We start from the raw sequence: 24,585 nt of genomic DNA on the forward strand, positions 1-24,585 counted from the left end.
AAACGAAAAAAAATTTTCTGAAAAGGCCTAACCGACAGTCGGTAAAATTGTACATTCTTATGGTATATTATGATTTCTCAAGATAAATAATCTAACTAAACGCTTAACAAAACATTAAATATTAATATTTCAAATTATTGTTTACCTTTGATATAACCACGTTTTCAGACCCAAGACGTAAGCACCACCTTCCACTTGTCGCTTACTGATTTCGGTATCTCATCTTTTAAGAAACTAGTTTGGCGGTTAGAAAATTCAAAGCTTGTTTTAGTCGAGTTGGAATTTTTTACAGCTGCGTCATGTTAATAGTCGATAGGACGTAAAATGTATTTTATTTTGATACCAAAACATAAATTTATAAATTTTGGCGCTTATGCCTTTTTGTCGTGACGCCATCGAAATCAGGTTTGTACACGCTTCGTTTTAAAAATCTTCAAATACTTATAAACATATATAAAAAAAAACGGGTGTGGCAGTCCAATGAGACTGCCGGTGGAAGTTACACTTCTATACACGCATTCGCTGTTACAAATTTATTTGGGAGTCAATCTGCACAATCATTTAGATATGTAATGCTATAGGTAAGACATAGCAGAAAGAGAAACAGAATTAATAACAACTTACTAACAATTAATAAACAACTTTTGACCTGTAATAGTATAGTAAATGAAGGATTGAATCAATATTATGATGAAAATGTATATTTTTATTTTCATATATGTATGAAAGGACTTGAATGCAAAAATTTTTTACACATACTCTGCAGTAAAATTCATTGTTTATTTTGTTATTAATATAATAATACAATACAAATTAAAATGCAATATTCATAAGTATTTAAAAATGACAATAATATACATAACTTTTCTACTTACGCATATGTGTTTAATTTACCGTGTAATAATATTAATAAAAAAGTCCTCCCCGACTGGGAATCGAACCACGGTCTCCCGCGTGACAGGCGGAGATACTGACTACTATACTACCGAGGACATGACATAAACGTATTTCAAAATTGACAGTTCTGGATCATACAGTGATTTATTAAGTCACTTTATAGTGATTTTATAACTTACCTCAAATTTATAACCGAACTTCGACACCGTAGTAAACACGTGTCTAGTAAACTTCGCGCTGCTGTTTGATACTACCGACTGAATGGCGTAGATGATTTTGACTGGGAAAGCGATTTACAGTGACATCATAATATCTCTATTTCGTCACTACCTTACTTAATTTATGTTTCAAATAATCTACAATCTTGTTTTCATTTCATTATATAGGTAATATGTAATAATAAAATTAAAATTTAATATTTTTAAAGTAACATATTAAAAAAAAGAAGCCAAAAGACTAAACTAGTATGGACACCTGCAGAGAATGGAAGATTCCTTCGACAGAAAACGCTGGAAATTAGGATGCGAGAAACGGTGCCAGCTGGAGTAGACTCGCCTATTACATTATATTATATATAGACATACTTAGGTATAGTATTTTTCATATAAAAATGCGTGCACGTCACAATTTATATAAAGTGACGTCACTTATATTTAAAATTTCAAGAACGTCAACCTTAGAGTTCAAATTTTCCTAACACAGCTAATAATACAAAACCCATACGGAACTGCTCGATCTTTCATAGGCGTCAACATGGTATATTAATCAGAAAAATGTAATCATCATTATATTGAGAATTTTAAAATTATATTGATTAAGTAACCAAAAACATTTGACATTTGTTATTATTAATAATAGAAATTTTATGAAATAACTCGTTAAGTCTAATATTCCACAAAATAATAATTTTAATTAAATATATTAAACAATTGTACGCAACTGATATGGGAATACTTTGTTTTTGTGGCAACATTGTTTTAAAGGGTTGCCGCTTTTTTAAAGTAAGAATTTTGTTTATGTTTTGATTTCTTACACAATTTGATCATAATATATTATATATTAATAAATTGTATTTATAAATACATATTAAATTTAGATTAATACCTTTAAACAGTAATTATTGTTGTGTATTGTGATTGTGCTATGCCAAAACAACTAAATAGTCTGTAGAAAGCTGATAAGCTTTCATAGAAGATAGATTATTTTGAACAAGAAATAATGGCGGGAAGTTTTTACGATTAATGCTCTAAAAGTGGTAAGTTTAAAATTTAGAATATATAATTTTGTATCAAAATGTTTTTTATGTATTTTAGTGTGTTGCAGTAGTCTTAAAACTAAGTGTATTTACTGTTAATATAATAGTTTGACAAATAGTTGACATTTTAAAAATTCCTCACTAACTTACTATTCTGATGTTTTGGCAACGCTGTGGAGTTCTGACGCCGTAAATCTTAAATGACGTGCACGCATTTTTATATGAAAAATACTATACCTATAATGAAAAAACCCATCTTCACTTCCAATGTGAAAAATTAGATACCATTAGGTATAAATAGTTTCTTTCTTTTTCCTGAAAATTTGGTATTTTAAAATTTACATAAAGTGAAAAAGCACTTGTACCTACTTATAACATTTACCTTTTATTGGGGTATTTCTGTCCATCAAAAGGCTGTTTAGTTGACGACGTTGAAACTTGAAATTTATTTTTGAAGTGAATACCTACTTCTTTGCGCTCGGTATGATGTTTTGCACGGGATCGAGGATTTCTTTATAAGTACGAAATCTAAAGGTTTCGAATAAAACAACGGAATTAGAATAATCTGTATATTAGTCTAAGTGTGAGATGATATAATCTGAATCTAGTACTTAAAGCTCTATTTTGTTAAGGTATCACTACACCTAAAAATGTTTACTTCTAGTACATTAAGACCCAAATACTATTATATTTTATCTTTTACATATTTCTTTTATATATCAGCAGATTCATTCGTAATTATTTTCAACACCGTTTGCGTTTTGCTTGGAGTTTACTAGAGTCGCTTTGGGAGTATTGACCGTTATTTGAGGAACGGAAAGCACCGCTTTGGGCTTTTCTCCTCGTTTAGACAAGTCTTCAGCGATTTGTTCCTGAAAAATAAAAAAAATCTATAATAAATTAACACGTTAGTATTAATAGACAAGAGAAGTAACGGTTTTCAAAAAACATTCTTTGATACAGGTAGTAAATTACTGCTTTTAATAAATTTGGTGATAATAATATATAACAAACAAAATATTTGCAAACGATTAAATGCCATATTTTACTTATAAATTAAATATAAACAATATTATTTGATTTTAAATACTTAAGGTGAAGACCGTTAAGTTATATGAAAAAGTGATACAATTTTACTTAAAAGCATAGGAAATCGGTTAAAACGAGAGTTTGTAAAGTTATTTTTGCTAATTTGTTGCTTAATTATTACAAAAATAGCTTGAAAAGACGATTTTTTGAAAATGATTAATAGCTTTTCTAAAAATGCACAAAAAACTTTAATTTCGCGTAATCATCATCATCATCAATCAGCCCTGAGTTGTCCATTGTTGAACATAGGACTCCTCTAGACTTTTCCATCTGCTTCTGTTCTGCGCCTCTGCTATCCAATTGGTCACGATTCTTTTGAGGTCGTCGGTCCATCGCGTTGGGGATCTTCCTCGGCTTCGCTTGTCAGCCTGTGGTCTCCAAGCTCCAATTTTTCGGCTGATGTTTTTGTGAGAGTTAAGGTTTCTGCTCCGTATGTGAGGACTGGTAGAACGCACTGGTTAAAAGCTTTTCTTTTTAAATGGATCGGTATATTTGTTTTAAATACGTCTCTCATTTTTCCGAATGCAGCCCAACCCAGACTTATTCTTCTGAGTAGCTCGCATGTTTGGTTATCTCGCGTTAACCTTATTTCGTGACCCAAATACACATATTTTTCCACAAGTTCTATGGGCGACTTTTCGATTTCTATTAGCTCATTGGGGACAAGATTGGTCATCATTTTTGTTTTTCCATAGTTTATTTTTAAACCGACTTTCTGGGTTACTTGCTGTAGTTGTTGTAGCATAACTCTGGTTTCTCCTAAGTTATCTGTTATGAGAACAATATCATCGGCATATCTGAGATGATTGAATATTTTTCCATCGATTCTAATACCCTTTGATTCCCACTCTAGCCGTTTAAATGCGTACTCCATAACTGTTATAAATAGTTTTGGCGACAAGGTATCTCCCTGCCGCACCCATCTGCCAATTTTTATCTTCTCAGTCATGTAATGGAGGTTAACGGTTGTTGTCGCATTTTCGTATATATTTCGAATAATATTTGCATACCTGTGATCTATTCTGCATTCTGATAGTGCTTTTAAGATAGCAACTGTTTAGACTGTATCAAATGCTTTGTGGAAGTCGACAAAGATAAGAGCAAGGGGTCTCTTATATTCGATAGACTTTTCAATTAGACTTTTAAGGCATTGCAAATGGTCGTTTATTCCGTGTCCCGCTCGAAATCCTGCCTGTTCTTCTGATTGATAGAAATCGAGTTTTGCTTCTAATCTGTTTGTCAGGATTCGAGTAAAGAGCTTGTATAGGTGGTTAAGCAAACTAATTGGCCTATAGTTTTCGAGATCTGATTTATCCCTTTTTTTGTGGAGGAGGATTGTAACCGAATTCTTCCATTTACTTGGAATGTTTTCACTATGCAGACATAGATTAAAAAGTGTTTGGATTCGGGACATCAAAAGTGGACCTCCTAGTTCAATTGTCTCAATGACTACACCATCTTCCCCCGGATCTCTATTATTTTTCATATTTTTGAGGGCATGTTGAATTTCCTCTCGTGATATATCTGGTATATCCTCCGATCCTACATTATGTACCTTTTGTATTGGTTGTTCGATGAGCTCTAGAATAACTTGACTTTTATATGTTTCATAGAAACTTTCCACTATATGTAATATGCTTGGTCTATCTGAGATAATATTTCCATTTTTGTCTTTAAGTTGGAAGATTTCTTTTTTGCCATTTTCCATTTTTCTCCTCAATGCTTTCATGCTTTTGTTGTCTTCGATAGTTTTTATAATTTTCTCGTTGTTGTATTTTCTAATATCCCGTCTGATGGCTTTAGAGATTTCTTTATTGATGCTGTTTATATCTTGTGAGTCAACATTTCCTTGACTTCTCAGCATTCTACGATCTTCCATTTTTTGTTTTGTTTCTTTACTAATTTTTTGTTCTTTTCCATGTTTAGGGCCAAATTTTTTCTGAGCTTGTGTTAATGTATCTACTATTTCTTCGTTTAGGTTATTTACGTCTTCTCTTGTTGTATTTCTGAGTAAGTTACTGGTGATATATTTTTCAAAGTCAAGTTCATTCGTTGGGCGCATCCAAGGTTTGAATTTTTTACTTTTTATCATCTTCAGTCTTTCTTGCTTAATATTGATTTATACAGTTGCTCGGACCATTCTATGATCGCTTGCAACCGAAAATTGATTTAAGACTGTAACATCTTTGACTATATGTTTTTTGTCAGTGATGATGAAGTCGATCTCATTTTTTGTCTTACCATCGGGGCTCTTCCAAGTCCATCTTCTATGGATCTTCTTATAGAAGAAGCTATTCATTAAATATAGATTGTTTTCTAATAGGAAATATAAGAGTATTTTGCCCCTTTCGTTTCTACCTGGTGTGCCAAAATTTCCGAGGGCATTTTCAGCTGGGTCAGTGTTTACTCCTATTTTGGCATTAAAGTCGCCACATATTACCGTAAAATGTTCTTGGTCTTCTGAAATAGCTGTGTACAAGTCATCATAGAACTGTTCTATTTCTTCGTCAGCGTGACTCGATGTTGGTGCATAGACTTGAATGATCTTTATGGAGTAACGGGTGTTTAGTTGTAATTTTGCAAGTATAACTCTTGTGGAAACTGCTTTTACTGATATGATATTCTCAGCTAGTTTTTTATTAATAAAGAGCCCAATGCCTCCATTCCCATCGTTTTCTCCGACATGATAGAAAATGTGACCGGATTTTAAAGTGGTTAGGCATTCTCCTTTCCTTCTCACCTCAGCGACTCCAACAATGTCCCAATTGATTTTATCAAGTTCAGATTCCATTTCTATGAATTTTTCTTCTGATAGCAGGGTTCTTGCATTGAAAGTTGCAATTTTTAGAGATATATATCTGTTAGATGGTTTTCTAAAATATGTCAGAATTTTTGAATATCATAAATATTCAGCTACAAAAGTTTCAAGAAATTTCACGTAATAGTTGATGCAGAATTGAAATTGTTGTTAGAAAGCTTTTGTCTACAATGTTACTATGCGTACGCATATTAGGTTTATTTTATCACATTAGACAACTTAACGATTAAAAATTTACGTTAAAGATTGTAAAAAAGATTTACAAAGCTTATAAAGATTTAAAATAACCCTTATTATTTTTTTTTAATCGAAATGTTTGTATTTTTACACGAATTAAAAAAAAATACAACGTCCTACAATCCTTAGAACTTGAGGTACCGCTATTTTTACCAAAAATTTCAAAAAATTTTTTAGTTTCAGTTAAATTGGATGAAACTTTGCAAAAAGGTAGCTTTGGTCATGCTGATCAAAAGTTATCATTACACCAAGACTCAGAAGAAATCAATTGTTTATGAGCTACAGAGGTTCAAAGTGTCCGTTTTGAATCCTTTTGAATAATACATTTGTAAAATATACAGGGTGCGGCAACAGTGCGAAGAAGTCCAATTACTAATTTTTCGTAACAGATACAAAAAAAAATTATTTAGGTAAAAGTTGGAACACAGATCGGATCATCCTCTAAAATATTTTCTAATATACAGGGGCACCCATATTGACAGGGTGGGACAAACTTATCTTTTTTTTTATGGAACAATCTGCATATTTTTACATTTTTGGACTCATCTTGATATTCTCGTTTTTTTAATATAAGGTTTGGTAGTGTTATACGAGACAATTTAAAAGATAAATACATTTTTACTCGTTACCTCGTTACTTAGATTGGGATATTTGTCGAAATCCCATTATCGAAAAACTTTGCTTCTAAATGCGATGCCCTGTAGGAGCAACATATTTTTTCTAGGTGCTCGTGGTAACTGCACGGATTTACTAGAAATCATACCGCTGTGTGGAAACAATTTTGCATAATAGGAGATCATTATAATACAAAAAACATTAAGATTAGCACCAAAAAAAAAAGATGACAAAGTAAAAGTAAACGTCAATTTTAATTAATAGCTAAATCAATCACTTGCAATTACTATTATCCAAAGATCTGCAATAAGTACTACATCAAATATTTTTCTGTATGACGATTATAAAGGTCTTTAAAACTTACCAAATATTCGCTAATTTGATTATTGACGTTCTTTATGGCAAGTGCCAATACGTGCGCCTGAGCTTTTAAAACAGCCACAACTTTTTCTTGAACATTTTCCATGTGGACCGTCTAAAGCAAACAATCAAGTCAATTATTTTAGGCACTTAAATAAATAAAATGATTTATAACAAAGTAGTCAACGAAGAATATAAGTAAACATTAGAAATAATGGAAGCAAAAGCTGTAAGTTTAAGAATTTTGTAGTTAGAGTAAAATATTAGATGTGTACTTAATACAGTGTGGGTACCAACTACTAATAAGAATTCGTATTTTTAAATAGAGGTAAAAACTCGAACACCAAATCTACTTAAAAACGAACAATTGGTGGAGTAAAACCACTTATTCGTTATATTATTCTGTAGGTACACGTTTCGAAGGCTTTCAATCTGTCTGAAACGTCTTTGGTTAATGTACCAGCCTCTAATGTACCGGGTGGTTGAATAAGCCGATCTCTCAGCTATATATCAGAAACTATTCATGTTATAACTTTAGGAGAAAAAATTCCTTAGTAAAAGTGGCCAAGAGAAATCGCTGGAAATAACTTTCAAGTTTCTGGGTTAACCGCTAGGGGGCGTAACCTGTGAAGAACAATTTGAAAACCAGTTTTTTGTGAAATATGCCCATTTATACCAAGTGTTAAAAAAAGTAAACTAGAACAAGGCCTAAATTCTGCACAATATCGTTCAAGTACTTTTTTATATTTTTTTAAATAAATTGTGGGGAAGATTGGGAAAGTATTTGTGGATAAATACCTATAACTTTAATTTTTATCAACCGATTTTAACGAAATTAGTGCCATTAGAAAGAGTGTGGATGAATTATAAAATCATTGCATTTAGTTTTAATTGTCATAGGTAGACTGTACTTTCGAATAGAAAAAATTAAAATTTGTTTTTCTTCAAAATGTTTAATGGAAACACCTATTTATTGTAAATTATATTGGAACTGGATTAAATTCGTAACAAAATGGCGCCAACCGCATGTTAATAGCTTTTGTCGAACTCGAGATATGAATAAAAACGCATAAACATAAGTAAGTATAGTATTGACTCACCCTGTATTATAAATTAAATTAAAAATTAAGTCAGTAGGTACTTTCAAATTTTTTTATAGCAGAAGAATTTTAATGTTTATACCTATTTTGACCATTGTTATTTCATATGATTAAAAATAGTTTTTTCGAAACTAAGTAGGCTACGACAATGAATTTGACGGGGAGTTCATATTGTTTATTTATTGACAGCAGTCAAAACATTGTTATTAAGTGTTATATTATAATTTGAATTGAAGATCGCACTTTTTTCAATAGATATTAATATTGGTAATATTAGTAATTAATTATCAGTACTAATAATTCGTGATGAATTCAAATGCAGAATTGTATGATATGATTGGTGTTTATTTCGAATCTCACCAAAATGCCGCTATTGCCTCACGTATCTATTTTGTAAGATATTCTGACAGGAGACATTATGGCAAAAAAGTATTTGAAAGAAAGGCAAGAAGATTAAGAGAAACTAGTAGTTTTCATCGTCCTTATTTTAAACGATGTAGTAGAGGTATGACCGAAGATAATTCAATCAATGTTCTTGCTTTAATTCAACAGAATCCACATATAAGTAGTCGGCAAATCTCTATAGAATTAAACATACCCAAAACTACTGTTCTAAGGATTTTAAAACATCACAGGTTGGTTTTTCATATTATAAAGTGACGTTTAGGTCAAAAACTTTTAATTCCCTTTAAACTTTCGATTCAACTGTTATTTTAATATTCCGATAAAAACGGCAACACGGCGCTTTTATTCTTTTATCCGTTTCTTAAAAATACCTATGACCGATTTACCTTGTGAAACAATTGCGGATTTTTCAAGATTTTTTGAGTTTTAGTTAATATAGTGGTTTCTTTTTCACCAATATTTGTTGTTCTGTTTTTTAGACTCCATCCTTATCATGTAGTTCTCCACCAAGCTTTACATGAGAGAGATTTTGATGCAAGGCTGGATTACTGCAATTAGATGTTAGGTCTAAAAAATATTTTGTGGACAGACGAGGCTACGTTTAATAGTGCGGGTGGTGTTAATCTGCATAATATGCATTATTGGGCTGAAGAATCCGCACTGGATACATGAGGTGCAGGTTCAAGGTAGATGGAGTCTTAATGTTTGGTGTGGTATAGTTGATGGAAAGATCATAGGTCCATATTTCTTTAATAGAACTTTAAATGGCGAAACATATTTGGATTTTCTAGAAAATCAGTTGTCAGTTTTATTGGAAGATATTTCCTTACAAACAACAAGAGATATGATATTACAATATGACGGGTGTCCTGCTCATTTTTCCAGTCGAGTTCGAGATTATTTGTGTGCAAGTTATCCAAATAAATGGATTGGAAGGGGAAGTATATTTTCATGGCCAGCTAGATCTCCAAACTTAACATGTCTGGACTTTTATCTGTGGGGAAGATTGAAGGACTTAGTGTACCAAACTCGATCAACCACACGAGACGACATGAAACAGCGCATTATAAACGCAATAAATAGTATATCAACAGCTGAGATTGAAGCAGCTGTTATGTCTACGCGTGAAAGATTACATCTTTGTGTGGACAACCATGGAAAACAATTTGAACATTTAATTGGACATTAAGTTTTATTGATCGAGATATTTGTATGATCTTTCACATATTTAATTTTAAGTTATAATACAGGGCGAATCAATACTATACTTACTTATGTTTATGCGTTTTTATTCATATCTCGAGTTCGACAAAAGCTATCAACATGTGGTTTGTGCCATTTTGTTACGAATTTAATCCAGTTCCATTATAATTTACAATAAATAGGTGTTTCTATTAAACATTTTAAAGAAAAACAAATTTTAATTTTTTCTATTCGAAAGTACCCTCTACCTATGACAATTAAAACTAAATGCAATTGTTTTATAGTAAATGTAAATTAAATCATTCCACACCCTTTCTAATGACACTAATTTCGTTAAAATCGGTTGATCCAAACCAAAGTTATAGGTATTTATCCACAAATGCTTTCCCACTCTCCCCCACCCTTTATTTGAAAAAAATAAAAAAAAAGTACTTGAACAACTTTGTGCAGAATTTAGGCCTCTTTTACTTATTTAACACTTGGTATAATTGGGCATATTTCCCAAAAAACTGGTTTTCAAAGTTTTCCTCACAGGTTACGCCCCCTAGCGGTTAACCCCGAAACTTGAAAGTTATTACCAGCGATTTCTCTTGGACACTTTTACTAAGGAATTTTTTCTCCTACAGTTATAACGTGAATAGTTTCTGATATATAGCAGAGAGATCGGCTTATTGGACCACCCGGTACAAGTCTTATTTTTAAAGCAGGGAAAAGGCGATAAAAATGGGGTACTTATAGTTTAAATTGGGATTTAAAACAAATCTGTAACTTTCAAGGTCTTGAGATAAGGCTAATTTGATATTTACTTATTTTCACAGATTTATTTCGTATTTCTCTTAACATCTAGGACAGTATCTTGTAGTAAATATCTACATAGCCTCTATATGTATAGCAAGTGTACCTAAATAATTTTTATATGACAATCTATCCTCCTTTTTGTATATAACGCCTGATAAAGAATTGTTCCAGTCTTTGGTCATATTTTCCTCTTCCCAAATCTTCTTAATAATATTATTAATTATATTATAGGTATACCATTTTTGAAGTTCTTGATCTCCATTTTTCAGCATCATGTTCGCCTGGAACATCAAGAAGGAGCAGAACTAATCTGACTTGACAATGGCAAGTGTGACCTTGCCGAAACGTCGCCAAAACAATGGTTTTTCTAAAAACCAAAACTATTTAATGCGGAGTCAAACCCGGAAAACAACTGAAACCATATATATATATATATATATATATATATATATATATATATATATATATATATATATATATATATATATATATCGGTTTAATACGTTCTCCTACGTCTTCCGATACCCATTGCTACGCCTCTCGATGCATCCATAAGTCTTTTTCTATTTCTCTGTCTATCATTTCTCTCCAACTAAGGCGGGGTCTTCCTCTTTTTTTTCTACCGTGAGGGGTCCATATTAAGACTTGTTTTGGGAGACGTTCTTCAGACATTCTCTGTACATGACCGTAACATATGAGTTGTTGGGTACCAATATCGTCTATTATTGTATATTTTACTTTCATAATTTTTCTTATTCTGTTGTTCGTTACTCTTTCTAGTCTAAATTTTTTAGCTGAACTATTTCCGTTGCCTCAAGTTTTCTCTTGTATCTTTCCTTTATTTGCCATACTTCACTACTGTAGGTAATTATACTTTTAACGATTGTGTTATATATCTTGTGCTTCTTATTATTAGAGATTGATTGATCCCAAAGGACACTATTGAGAAGGGAAATTGCTTTTCTTGCTTGGTTGTTTTTCTCCTCAATTGTGTCGTCTACGTTGCCTTCTTTTGTGATGATTATACACCAATATTTATATGTGTTGCAATGTTTGATATCTTCTCCATCTTCCAATATGAGGTACAGTTGTTTCCCGCCGATACACATATACTCGGTTTTTTGGATATTGATTTCAAGTCCCCATTTTTTATACTCCTCGATTAATTTTCGAGTCATATACTCAATATCTTCATAATTTTGTGCTATCACTAGTTGATCATCTGCAAATGACAAAGTGTATATGCTATTGTTGTTAATCGGCATTCCCATATTTCTACATTTGCGCTTCCACAGTTTTAGAGCTTGTTCTAGATAAATTTTAAATAATGTCGGGGAGAGACAGCAGCCCTGCTTAAGGCCTTTGTTGATTTGGAATCCACTTGACAGATAATTTCCAACCTTTACCTTTGAGTTAGCATTAGCGTACAGTTCCTTCGTCGCATTTATTAAATTCATGCCTATGTTTGTTTTCTCTAACGCTTCCCATAATTTATAATCTAGTACGCTATCATAAGCCTTTTGTAGGTCTACATACAATAAATGTACTTCTTGATTAACGGCTACTTTCTTGTCAATTTTCTGTGTAATGCAAAACAAATGGTCAACAGTAGATCTACCTGCCCTAAATCCTGCCTGTTCCTCAGACTCTAAGTCTTTATATTCGCTTTCTATTTTGATTTTAATTACTTTTCCGTATATTCTACTGATCGAGTTTGTCACGGCAATGCCTCTGTAATTGTCACATTAATCTCTTTTTTTCTGTATAGTGTCATTCCATTAATGCAGTTTTGGAACAGTTTGGCTAAACTTGTATATAGTTTGGTTGTACCGTGTTTAATTAACTCTGCAGGGATGTTACCTGAACCCGGTGCTTTGTTATTTTTTAGAGATCTATATACATCTTCCACTTCTTTTAAAATATTTATATTTTGTGTTTCGCTGCTGTCTTTAAATTGTGGTCTATCTTCCCTTAAGAGTTTCTCAAAATATTGGTCCCAGTCATCCATTGTTATTGTCGACACTATGTCTCTCTTCTTATCTTGTCGTAGAGATTTTAAGACTTTCTAACTTTCTGTGCTTCTTCGTCCTCCTAGATGTGAATTTATCATGTTACACCTTTGTTGCCATGCTTCATTTTTTTTCCGACATCATTTTTCGTACTTTAGCTTGAGACTCCTTTTAGATTATTTTATCCGTTATATTTTTTGTATTTAAGAATTTTTGATACTGGCCTCTTTTCTTCTTTATTTCTTGTTCTATTTCTTCGCCAAACCAATATGGAAGTTTTCTTTGATTCTGGATTTGGTATCCAATGGCTTCTGTTGCTGCCTCCTGGAGACACCTTTTTATGTGAGTGTAATATTCCTCATTATTATTAAATTGTTTATTTTCCAACTTTGGATTTAATCTATTTCTGTATAATTCTTTCACGCTTTCTTGTTCTAAGCTGATTAGGTTATACCTCTTCTGTATTTCTTTCTCCCTTTCATTTCTTTCTTTTTCTTCTTTAGGTTTATTTACTCCACGTGTGATCTTAGCTTTTAATAAGTGATGATCGCTTCCACAGGTAGCTCCTCTCAATACTCTTACATCTTGTACAATCATATGTCTTTTGTCGTATGATTGTGTAGTCTATGATTGAGTTTAACCCTCTCGTATTTTGCGTCCATGTGTATGTCTCTGTGTTGAAAAAATCCATTTGCAATTTTCATTTAATTTTGTTTGCATTCTATTTGTCTGGTCCATTGTTCATTTAATATTGTTAACAAATAAATAAAGATTATGTGTCGTTGATATGGTGCATTCATTGACTCGTGAAATAATCTTGTCGAATATCATTCGAGAGAAAATCATTGACCGGCCAAATTTTCGTCTGATTTTATTCAAGTTTATTGCCTTTTTTTCAATTTTCGCTTATGAAATTTTGGCAAAATCACTCGACTGAGGTCTCGTATTTAACTATCAAAATTTAATTCTTTAAAATTGTCAGGCAACAATCTTTCATATCAGTCGAAAATATTGTCGGCAAAATTTTCTCTCTTATGATAAATACCAATATAAAAATTATCAATATTAAATATTACCACTGAAATTATAAAAACTAACTATAGTTTCTTAGCTATTAATAATAACTTACGAATTACGAAGAGTTTGTTTTTAATAACACTTAAAAAAATAAGTACCCTTACCTTGACAGCAGAATCTGTCAGAGCCAAGAACTTGTTAACAACAGCACCGATGGAATACGAAATCCTCTTGGGAAGTGTGCTAAGCAAGGAGCTAGAGAAATTAATAAGATGAACAACTCTTCTGGCAGACTCTCTGGTCAAAAGTACAATCAACTGCTCCAAATTTTCTGGCCTTGCCTGATTTTCCGGTTCGTCTTTGCTCAAACTAGCCCACAACTCTTTTCCTTTTTGGTAAGCCAGGACAGGATCGGTAGCAATCTAAAGGAAATTAAAAATTATTCAAATTTAAGCGAATCTATGAATCAGATCTTACCAGTTCTAAAACATATGTGAGGACGTGTACTGCTTCGGCACTTTGGTGTTTTAGGGCTTTGACTTCGGCGATTGTTCTTTGAGTCAGTCGTCTTCTAAGCTTTCTTGAAAACCTGTCAGCGTGATGAATTGTGCTAATCGCTTTTCCTTTAGGACCATCCTCAGTAACAGGAACAGAAACTTCTAAAATAACAAATATAACAATGACACATTGAAAATTACCAGATTTAGAAGACCGTAAAAAACAATAAAAATAAAAACATATATATATATATATATATATATATATATATATATATATATATATATTCAGGGATTCTACAGTGTTCACTGCCTTCTCTCGCTCAACCGTTTTCATCTCTCTCTGTTGTCCCGTTCTCCATCGTTTAGGCCTCTCTTACTCATGCCGTCGTATACTTCGTTCCTCCCGGATCTTTGGGGTCATCCTCTTTTTCTCCTTCCTATGGGGCTTCATTCGGTTATTACCTTTATCCATGTTTCTATTGATGTTCTTTGCTTTATTTCGTCATTACTTCTCCTATCCATTCTTGTTACTTTGCAGCTTCTTCGCAGGCATTCCATCTCTGTTGCTACTATCTGACTGCTGTTTTTCTTGTTTATAATCCAATTTTCAGCTCCATATGTCATAATACTTCGCACTAATGTTTTATAAATCTGTGTTTTTGTCTTCATATTATGTGTCTATCCCACCATACTGAGTTAAGTTGTCGGATTTTTGTTCTTGTTTCTCATAATCTTTGCTTAATTTCTTCCTCTGTTGTTGCCTTTTTCGTGATTATAAAATCCAAGTATTTGAATTTATCCTTTCCTTTGATTGTTACGTTGTCGTCAATCTGTAGATCTTGTAGCATTTAAAATTTATTGGAATCCCCTCGTATATGTGTTAATTGAAATCCCCTTATATATGCATTATAATAACGAAGAATTTTTTCAATGTTTCTTAGTTCGTATCCTTCAATTTAAAACCTAAATAGTCTTTCGTTCTTTTTAGGTCGCCGCCGTCGATAATAAATCATTTTATTGTTTGTTTATGTCACAGGCGCAAATTTCATCGATATTTCTTTGTTCAAACCGCCCGATATTGCGTTTTCAAATTAAGAATTTCCGTTGTGTCTTGTTTATGTGTCTTAAACCCAAAGTGTTTTGTTTATTCCAACTTATGCGATAAATTTTTTAAGATAATTTCGTCACTTTCGTTGGAGCCGCGGTGAAGAGCGGTGGTCTTCAGCGTTATGTCCAAATTTTACGTCAAATTTGGAATGTTCCTCGTTGTTCGTCTTTGTTTATGAAAAATATGTAAAATATAGTAGCAGTTTAATGGTTCAGTTACAGTTTTAAGTGAGTTTTGAAATGTTGCCATTGTATCCAGTTGTACCTTTTCCTGTTTTTAAGAAGCCAAGTCCAGTTTAGTTTCCAAGGTTTGTGTTCCAGTGACCCATTTTCCTTTTTGTTCGTGTGTCAGAGATTCCCAGCCATTGTTGAGTTTTTAAGAAGTCCAATTTACAGCGGTAATTTTTGTGAAATCCAGGTAACTTTCAAATTTTAAAGTAAAGACAGACATTTTTTTAATAATAAGAATTTGCTTTCATAACAAAAAATGTTTGTAATAATTAATAAATTGTAAAATTTTAGGGTTTGACTTTAGCTGTCAATGTATTTGTTCAGTTTTTTTTTATTTAATGTTAACTCACGACAGCTCGTTATTATTTTTGATTTTAGTTTGTTTTATTTTTAAAAAAAGGTTAATCTCTGTGCGGTAAATTTTGTAAGTTTATAATAGTATCCCCAACTCCTGGAATTTGTAAACAGATGAAACATGTAAGTCTTTTTTGTATTTTTGTATTTTGCGACTATTGTTGTATTATTTTTTCACTGTCTATTTTGTAACTGTTTGTGGTGACACAAAAATAAATGTTAAATTTTGTTTCTTAACATTTTGTTTATTCTTTTTTTAACTAACCCTTTTTTTTGAGTTTCCATTTGGAAAAGATATGTTTTTTATGTTTAATAATTATATCTCAAGTTACAACTAGTTGTTGTAATAGTTATAATTAGGCACCTTGAAGTGGCGCTCTTTATAAATTACTAGAGGTGTTTCCTGTTTCTTTCTGTTTTGTTTGTCCCAAGAGATCTGTATAAGTACCCCTTTATTTTTTGTAGTTGCCCCAATCCAACCACTTGATATTTTTTACTTATCTACGACCCCAGCTCTCCTAACAAACCCTGAGTGCCGTTCGCACAAGTAGCGTTTATTTTGCTTACCCTATCTCCACCCCCATAGTTTCTATTCCCCAATTTTCTACCCCTAATAGTAATACCCCTATGGTAGGCAAAATATCGTTACAATCTTTTATGTCTTCTTTACTTTTAGATAGGTACTCTGTGTTCGCCAGGTTAATATCTATATAGACCAGCCTTGGTATATACTTCTTGTAGTTTCTTCATCACGTCACTGAGGTCTTCTTGGTCTTGTGCAATCACTACTTGATCGCACAAACTATAAACAACGATGAAGTTTATAAAGAATATAGAGAAATAAAGAGAAGTGAAAAAACAAATAACACAACAAAAGAATGAAGAATGGGAAAAACCCGCTTAAATATTGAAACATACATAGGAGGTACAAGGACTTCTGAGTCATGGAAAGTACTGAGAGGATTGAAACAAAACTAAAAAAGAAAAGAATAAATTGGGAAATATACAGGACAAAGAATGGAAAGATTATTACAAGGAACTGTTAACAGAACAAATACCACAATTCATTGGAAAAAAAAACAGGTGAAGATGAAGCAGACCCCCACAACAAGAAATAGAAATAACAGATAAGGAAATGAGAAAGGCCATAACAGCAATCAAAAATAAGAAAGCACCGGGACCTGGAGGCATCTCACCTGAGATTATAAAGTACGGCTCAAAAAAATTAAACCGGATGATAAAATGGATATTTTAGAAAGCCATAAATGGAGAACAGCTTATTTGTCGAAAATAAGATGCAAGGCCAACAGAAAAGTTTTTTTTAGATTTATCAGTACTTACAGTTTCTCCCATAGCTTGCATTTTTAGGTTAATTGACCAGAATTTGTTTACACTTTAATTTTAAAAAAGAAAAAACTTCAAATATTTAAAAAAACCCTTCAACTATTTACAGCAGTGATAAATTATCACAGTATTACTTTGAAAAATTAAAATAAATCAATATAAAACGAATCGATCGACACGATACCAGAAAAGCCAGTCAGTGCACTCAATATCACTTCACTACTTAAGTACTTATCCATCCCGAAATAACATTTCATCCCGCGCTCGCAAGATACTTGAAACATTGAGGTCAATCCAAAAGAAGCATCGGCAGATTCAAATTTGCCGTACTTACCATTAAAATGCGTACGGAGAGAAATGTACATTTAGTTGCTTATCAACTAATATTCCGTTGATATTTACATGTATCATCAAGCTTAAGATCGGTTTGCCGAAACGTGTCTTTATAAAAATTCACACAGTCGGATGGATGACTCAGATCTCGGATCATTAATTTGAATAGTGTCTTGATGCGCAGGGATCACTTATTGGATTGATTTCTTTTTAAAATCGAATTCTTTTAAAAACCATGAATAAAATTTAGTCTGTGTTATCTCACAGATATTTTTTTTTAATTCACAGAAACAAATGACATCGACTTATTACCTGCCATAGTTAATTATTGAAATACTGATTAAGTTGAATATTCAAAAAAATCTATAATATCTATAAATGTGTGGGTCAGCACTGCCGCCTTTGCCGAACCTGACCTGTCGCCACTGTTGTTACTTTTTTATGACTGGGAATAATTTAGCTTCATTTCAATCCTCATGCAGTTCCCGTATCTTTTCTACTAAGCAGCTGTGCCTAACGCAGCTGGTCTCCTCCATGTTTTATGTATTCTACAATTGTTAGCACTCCCAGGAATTTTGACCTTTTTAAAGACAATTGAAACCAATTGCCTTTGTTGTCTGGATTTTTCTGCTCCCTGATATTCTATATTTATGAACTATCGGCAATACGCCTTATATTCAACAAGTCGTTAAAATATTAGTGTCTGCATTTCAAAAATTGTATTTTATCCATTATATCATTATTTTTTCTCTTAAACATGGTGGTTTATGGCATAAAATCTTTCTTGATCTCCTTATCAAACTTTAGGATAATTTTGGAGTTGCATTTTATCCATATATCGAGAATTCTCGTCCATTTTCTTCTATCTAAGCGTCGTTATCTGTTTCTTCCACTCAATGCCTTCTTGATGCTACGTCCTAGCTTGTTTTGGATCTTTTTCCATTTTCTTCTGTTGGTGGTTTCCAATTCCACACTGTTTTTGAAAGTAACGACCGACTAATTAGGACTTCAAGTCCAAACTGTTTTAATTGTTGTTCAATATCTTACACAATTTTTTTTTTTCTACGTGTGATTTCTTTTATTTGTTGATTTATAACTCTGTATCGTATTGATATTCTGCGTGATGTTCCCCATATATCCATTTTCATAGCTGTCAATCATTTTTTTTTCTTATACTCTGTCTACATCCGAATTTTTCCATCTTATAGTTCTATAAATTTGAGAATCATATTGAAGATATTAATTTTCTTCCTTTGCCGAAATTTTTGTGCCGCCATATATTATTTAATCTGCTTAGAGCCTTTTTTCCTTGAGCTATTCTTTTTTAAAATCCAGTCCTTTTTGCAAAACATATTTTTATGGTAGATGGAGTGCAGATCCATCGTTCCAACCTCTTTGACATCATCTTTTTCCATGCTAGTTATAATTTTATTATAAGCTTCTCTTTTCCCTGTAACTGGTCAGATTGTAATTATACTTAAGACAACTTAATGACAATACGTATACTATAGTTAAAATAAATAAAATACAATACTAAAGACGGTTACCTTCCGAAGCTTGATCATCCTGAGCCGGCAAATATTTATCGACGTATTTCTCAGCTACAACTAAAGCGCCGTCCAAAGTATCTGCAGCTATGGCAGTGTATTTGCTGGATAATACACTGTTTCCAATCTGTTTCACTGAATCGGCTCTCTTTAAAACAGGCTGAGCTATTTTCGTTCCGACTTCTTGAACGTACTGTTTTGTATTCCAGTAAATCTGAAAGTTTGAAAAGTAATATAAAAATAATTGAAATTTATGATATATCATTGTTTGTATGTGTTTAGTAGACATTCTATCCAAAAAGACAATAATGATGTATTTGTAAAAAAAATAATTATATATTTTTAAATTTTTTATATATAACTGACGTCTTATTTAAACATAGCATTTTGTTGAAAATGCATGAAAAGAGCAATGTGCGAGTGAGCTTTGTCTTGCATGCCCAGGAAATTTTCTTCAATATATGGACTGAAACACTGAAAGATAGCATAACATGATTTTGCAGAAGTAAAAATAATGAACTGTCTAATAATCATAATTAGCAAATGTCAAAATGACAGATACTATAAACAAAACTTCGATTTTATTAAGTGTAGAGAAAGGAGGGGGAGTTGGATAATTTCAGTAACTAAGGGGTCGTGATAAAAAAGAAAAATTACAAGAGATGAAAGCCATTACCCAAAAAATATTAAAGTAAAACTTTGTTAAACACTGCTAAAAAGCTGGGAAACTTAGATAAGTAGTAATGTCATGTCTGGAAGGGTAAATATTGTCCAAATATACATTTGAAACCATAATAATTATAATAATAATGATGTTCAGGAAAGATGTTCCCTGAAACAGAAGGTTAATTACTCGCCATTCAGGATCAGGTTATACCAACCAAAAATTAACCGAAATATATCGTCAAAGACTCTCAGGTCCAAAATGACAAATGCCGATATGGATGTCAAGCTCAAGAAACCATCCAACATCTTATCGGAGGCTGCCAGGCATTTGCTGCAACTAAATATAAGGAACGGCACATCTCAGTAGGAAGGATCCTTCATCAAGAGATAGCCATCAAACTGGGACTTCTCCAAACAAACCCTCTCCCATACTATCAATACGTTCCTGAAAGTATACTTGAGAATGACAACTACAAGCTATACTGGGACCGCACTATGTTCAAAGACCAAACACACACATAATAGAACAGATCTCATACTAGTTAATAAACTAAAGAGACAAAAAACACTAATTGATGTGGCGATACCCAACAACAATAATCTTCGTGTTAAACAGAAAGAAAAGATCGCCAAGTACAGGGATCTGGAAATTCAAATACGAAGACAGTAGAGAACGGAAAGTACCCAGACAATACCTACTCTCTACTACACAAAAATGCGACAATATACTTTTTGATCATGCAGAGTAGGCGTTTTGTAGGAAACTTAATTTCACTGTGGAAAATGGAAATAAATCATACCCAAGCCAAGAAGAAATTCATAAGATTTAGGGAAATCAACTTCCAACACTAGCTACTCATAACACCACTACTAGATAGATTAAAGACATAACGAACAACTCTCAGCATTACAATAATATTCCTTATGAACTCTTCACCACTGAAGAAGTCTCAAATACTATCAAAGGGCTTCATAACTGGAAATCTCCTGGACCAGACGGAGTTCAAAACTTCTGGCTAAAGAAGTTTTGGAGTGGTCATAAGTGTTTGTCAATGTTGAATAATTAGAAACTGTAGAAAAATAAAGTCGGAGGAAAGGTTCAGTAAAAATGATGTGTACAAATATCTCTGAGTACAGCAAGCTCGAAAATTTGACCATAAACTAATGAGATGAAACTAATTTCTAAGTTTGTGCGAAGAGTAAGACAGCCAAATCGGTCAAATCTTATCAAAAATTTGTTTAAGGCATTAAATACGTACGCCTGTTCCGCACTTACCTACTCATTTGGTATTATAAAGTGGTCAAAAACGAATATAGAAAGTCTTCAACGGAAAGCAAGAACAGTTCTAACTATGGCACAAAAACATCATCCATGCAGGGCAGTAGAGAGGTATCTAGGGGGACTACAGTGGCGACATCTCAATGAGATCAGTCAAGAATATGGAGGCAATACAGCTTCGAACTATTGATTGACATCAGAAAGGATGTTTCCCGAGATAGAGGGTTTACTGATTGCCCTTCAGGATTAGGTTATTCCAATTAAAAATTACCTGAAATATATTGTCAAAGACCCTTAAGTCCAAAATGGCAAATGACAATATGGATTCCATCTACTATTGGTGTTATTCCGAAAAACCTCCTAGAAAACACAAAACGGCGTGGTCTAAGGGAACACCTGTATAAGACCATGCAGAAAGCTGTGCTGCTATCGACGTCCAGATGCGTATGAAAAATTTTGGGAGATACTTCAACGTACCAAGTCATCGAGGATTCGAAAACACAGAAAGAGTCCCACCAGAGCTCAATCCTTTTGATACCGTAGGTATCTGGGATGAGTGAATTTTCCCCTTAGAAGGAATGTGAGCCTTACGGCTACATCTGGTTAATAATAATAAATAGGATAAACATATATTATGTACAATGACCCAACCGTAGTTGTCAAACACTTCTACTTATATAGGAAATAATCGTTGTTAATAGAGGAAGGATATTATTAGTAGAAAAAGAAATTTTGAACAGAAAAATTAGTACCTAATCTAGTTTTTTAGACTTCATGTTATAGTTAAATCACATACAATAAAATAAAAGTAAATATGGAGAAAAAATAATCGAAAACATTACCTGAGAAATCATTTCTATTCACTATATTCAAATGTATAAGTAAAAATTACATTTTTATATATTTACTCAACTTTTTATTTACATATCGTATATAATTATACGTATCTATTTTATTGCAAAGTGCAAAACCATGTAAGGATATCATTTTCTATTGATCGTACTGCATTTTTAAATTATTCATTTTAATAATACTTTGCATATAAAATAAACGGCACAAAAATCGGACACTCGGTAACAATTTCTACAGGTATTCATCTACCTATCTAACACTTGTTTGCCTATTTTAAGGAAATTCTTATTCTATTTTTGCGACCGAAATTATATTTCAAACAGGTCCACACATATCAAACGGCGGGACGCTAATAATAAGTCTTCTTTGGAAGGTTGGTGATCATCATGACTATTAGTATTCTGTTTACACCTGCTTCAAAAAGTTAACTTGAAGAACATTTGAACCATTTTCTGAGATCACGGAGCCAAGACATTCGTCTTATTCCAACGCTCCAACAGCTTCGGTTTGCTATAATCTTTCCCTGAAAGATAATTTGCAGAAGCAAATGGTATTTTGTCTCTCTCATCACATAACCTAGATATTGTAATTTTTGTATTTTTATATGATGGTTAAATTCTGTTTCTTTCAAAAGTTTTTCTCAAAATCTTTTCATTGGTAACTCAGTCCAAGTTACCAGAAATTTAAAAAAACGTTCACGTTTGATTGCTTCAACGCAGTATAAAAAGATGCTAAATATGTAACATATAGTATGTAGTAAGAGTAAGTTCTACAAAATAACTCTTTTTGCGGTGAACATACTGATGTATTATGCATATTTTCTGATTATTTGTTTACCCTAATAACCACCGTCAGTGCTGCCAAAGCTCCCTAGTGCGCTGAAGTTTTGTCTATAGAATCCTGAATCATTAAGACCTATTTAGGGAAGGACGAAGGGAGTCCATGACCTGGGTTACATCTCTGACCATTCCCCTTATATTTTTCTTTACAAACTCAGAAGAGTGACCAGATGTATGTGTGTGTGTGTGTGTGTGTGTGTGTGTGTGTGTGTGTGTGTGTGTGTGTGTGTGTGTGTGTGTGTGTGTGTGTTTTGATGTATCTGTGTGTGTATGTTAGAGCATGTCGTGTTAAATCTGCAAATTTACAAATAATGTAATAGTTGCTACCCCTATGTCATGTTTTCAGCTTATCAGTAGGTGTTTATTTGGTTATACCTTATTAATACTTATTCTATTGTCCTATATATCTATGAAACGTTTCGTATTAGTCATTGGGACACTCCGAATCCGCAATGAGAACTTTTATATCAGTCTGTTCTGTGCTGAGGTATGTGCAGTTGATTTAGAGCTCCTCTGCACAGCCTCAGACCAATAGCAGACGTTTATGTACAACATTAAATAACTTCTTAAATCACATATCATGAAATGTGTAAAAAAAATATTTAAATCACTTACCATTTCCGGCGGCAAATTGATAGAGGGTACAGTTTGTTCAACAATATCTAGACTTTTGCAAACAATTTGATCTAAAGACGACAAGGGTCCTTTTAATAGAATCATTGCCGGTGAAGCAGCTTCGTACACTGACTGAGCCGATTGCTCGGCGGTATCCAAAGTCCAGTGTATCAACGAACTTGAACCCTAAAAAACGAATGAAAGGGTAAAGGTAATATCTATCTAAAAATAATAAAATTATATTATTTATAAAAGATTAATATATTATCGAATATAAACTATTTAGAAGGATCAGCAATAGTATTAACTTTTTCCTAATAAGGATTCTTAACTTCGCCTCATACCAGGCCCCAGACCTGATAGGAAAAGAACCGAATAAATAAGCTGTTAGTGGTAAGTAGATAGTGGACGTACGCCAAGTTGCAGCTGCCATTAAATGCCATACAACTTTCTAATCAACATAAGTTGGAAATACTATTAAATCCTACTCTTGATGATATGGGTGAAGGCAATTTTCCAGCACTTTAAGTCTGAACATTATTGGTTAAAGTACGGCAATCCTAACAAAATAGTCTCCGGTTCTTCAGGTTGGAGTATGTGCTAAAACTAATTATTCTATTCTGTAAAAAAAGAATTTCTACATGTAAAATTTGATCTGTATACGAGAATAGGCGTTCTCCAAAATGTGCTCAGGGAATTAAACACGTATAAAATGGAGGTAACAGTTTTGCAAGAAATTAGATGGACCAAGAGTAAAAAAAAGGAAACCACATAATATTTTATAGTTGTGATGTCAAAGACAAGGCTACGCACTGGCTTCGTAGTAAATTAAAAAAGGCTAACACTGTAACCCTGAGACTAAAAGATACATTTTTCAATTAGAAATGTGTATAATGCTACAGAATAAAAGAAAGACATCGCAAAGTTAAATGAAGAATTAGAAAGAGCATACCATGCAGGCCCATAGAATGAGATCAAAAGGTAACCTCATCGCAAAAAATCGCAAATTAGTAGCGGTTTTTACCAACAATAGGCAATCCCCCTTTCATGTAATATTCAATGATAATGGTATTATGTTAATTAATCTAGTAACTTCTCTTAAGAAGGTCCTTGTC

At 32.7% G+C, this 24,585-nt stretch overlaps 1 protein-coding gene across 4 annotated transcripts in view; it reads right to left on the minus strand.

The window, feature by feature from the left end:
• Positions 1-2,707: 2,707 nt before the first annotated feature.
• Positions 2,708-24,585, minus strand: part of LOC140439193 (lipid storage droplets surface-binding protein 1-like) — a 53,454-nt gene continuing 31,576 nt past the window's right edge. For 3 of the 4 annotated variants that reach the window (XM_072528942.1, XM_072528940.1, XM_072528939.1), the window contains 6 exons: positions 23,471-23,656; positions 19,220-19,433; positions 14,281-14,462; positions 13,968-14,225; positions 7,276-7,386; positions 2,708-3,024 (listed from right to left, as the gene is read on the minus strand). In XM_072528942.1, the coding sequence (XP_072385043.1) occupies positions 2,881-3,024; positions 7,276-7,386; positions 13,968-14,225; positions 14,281-14,462; positions 19,220-19,433; positions 23,471-23,656 (1,095 nt within the window). In that variant the 3' untranslated portion in view covers positions 2,708-2,880. The remainder of the gene's footprint in view (positions 3,025-7,275; positions 7,387-13,967; positions 14,226-14,280; positions 14,463-19,219; positions 19,434-23,470; positions 23,657-24,585) is intronic. The other variant, XM_072528941.1, reaches the window with a different exon arrangement.

Source organism: Diabrotica undecimpunctata, chromosome 4 (genome assembly GCF_040954645.1).
Source record: "Diabrotica undecimpunctata isolate CICGRU chromosome 4, icDiaUnde3, whole genome shotgun sequence".
In the NCBI taxonomy this organism is placed as follows: Eukaryota; Metazoa; Arthropoda; class Insecta; order Coleoptera; family Chrysomelidae; genus Diabrotica; species Diabrotica undecimpunctata.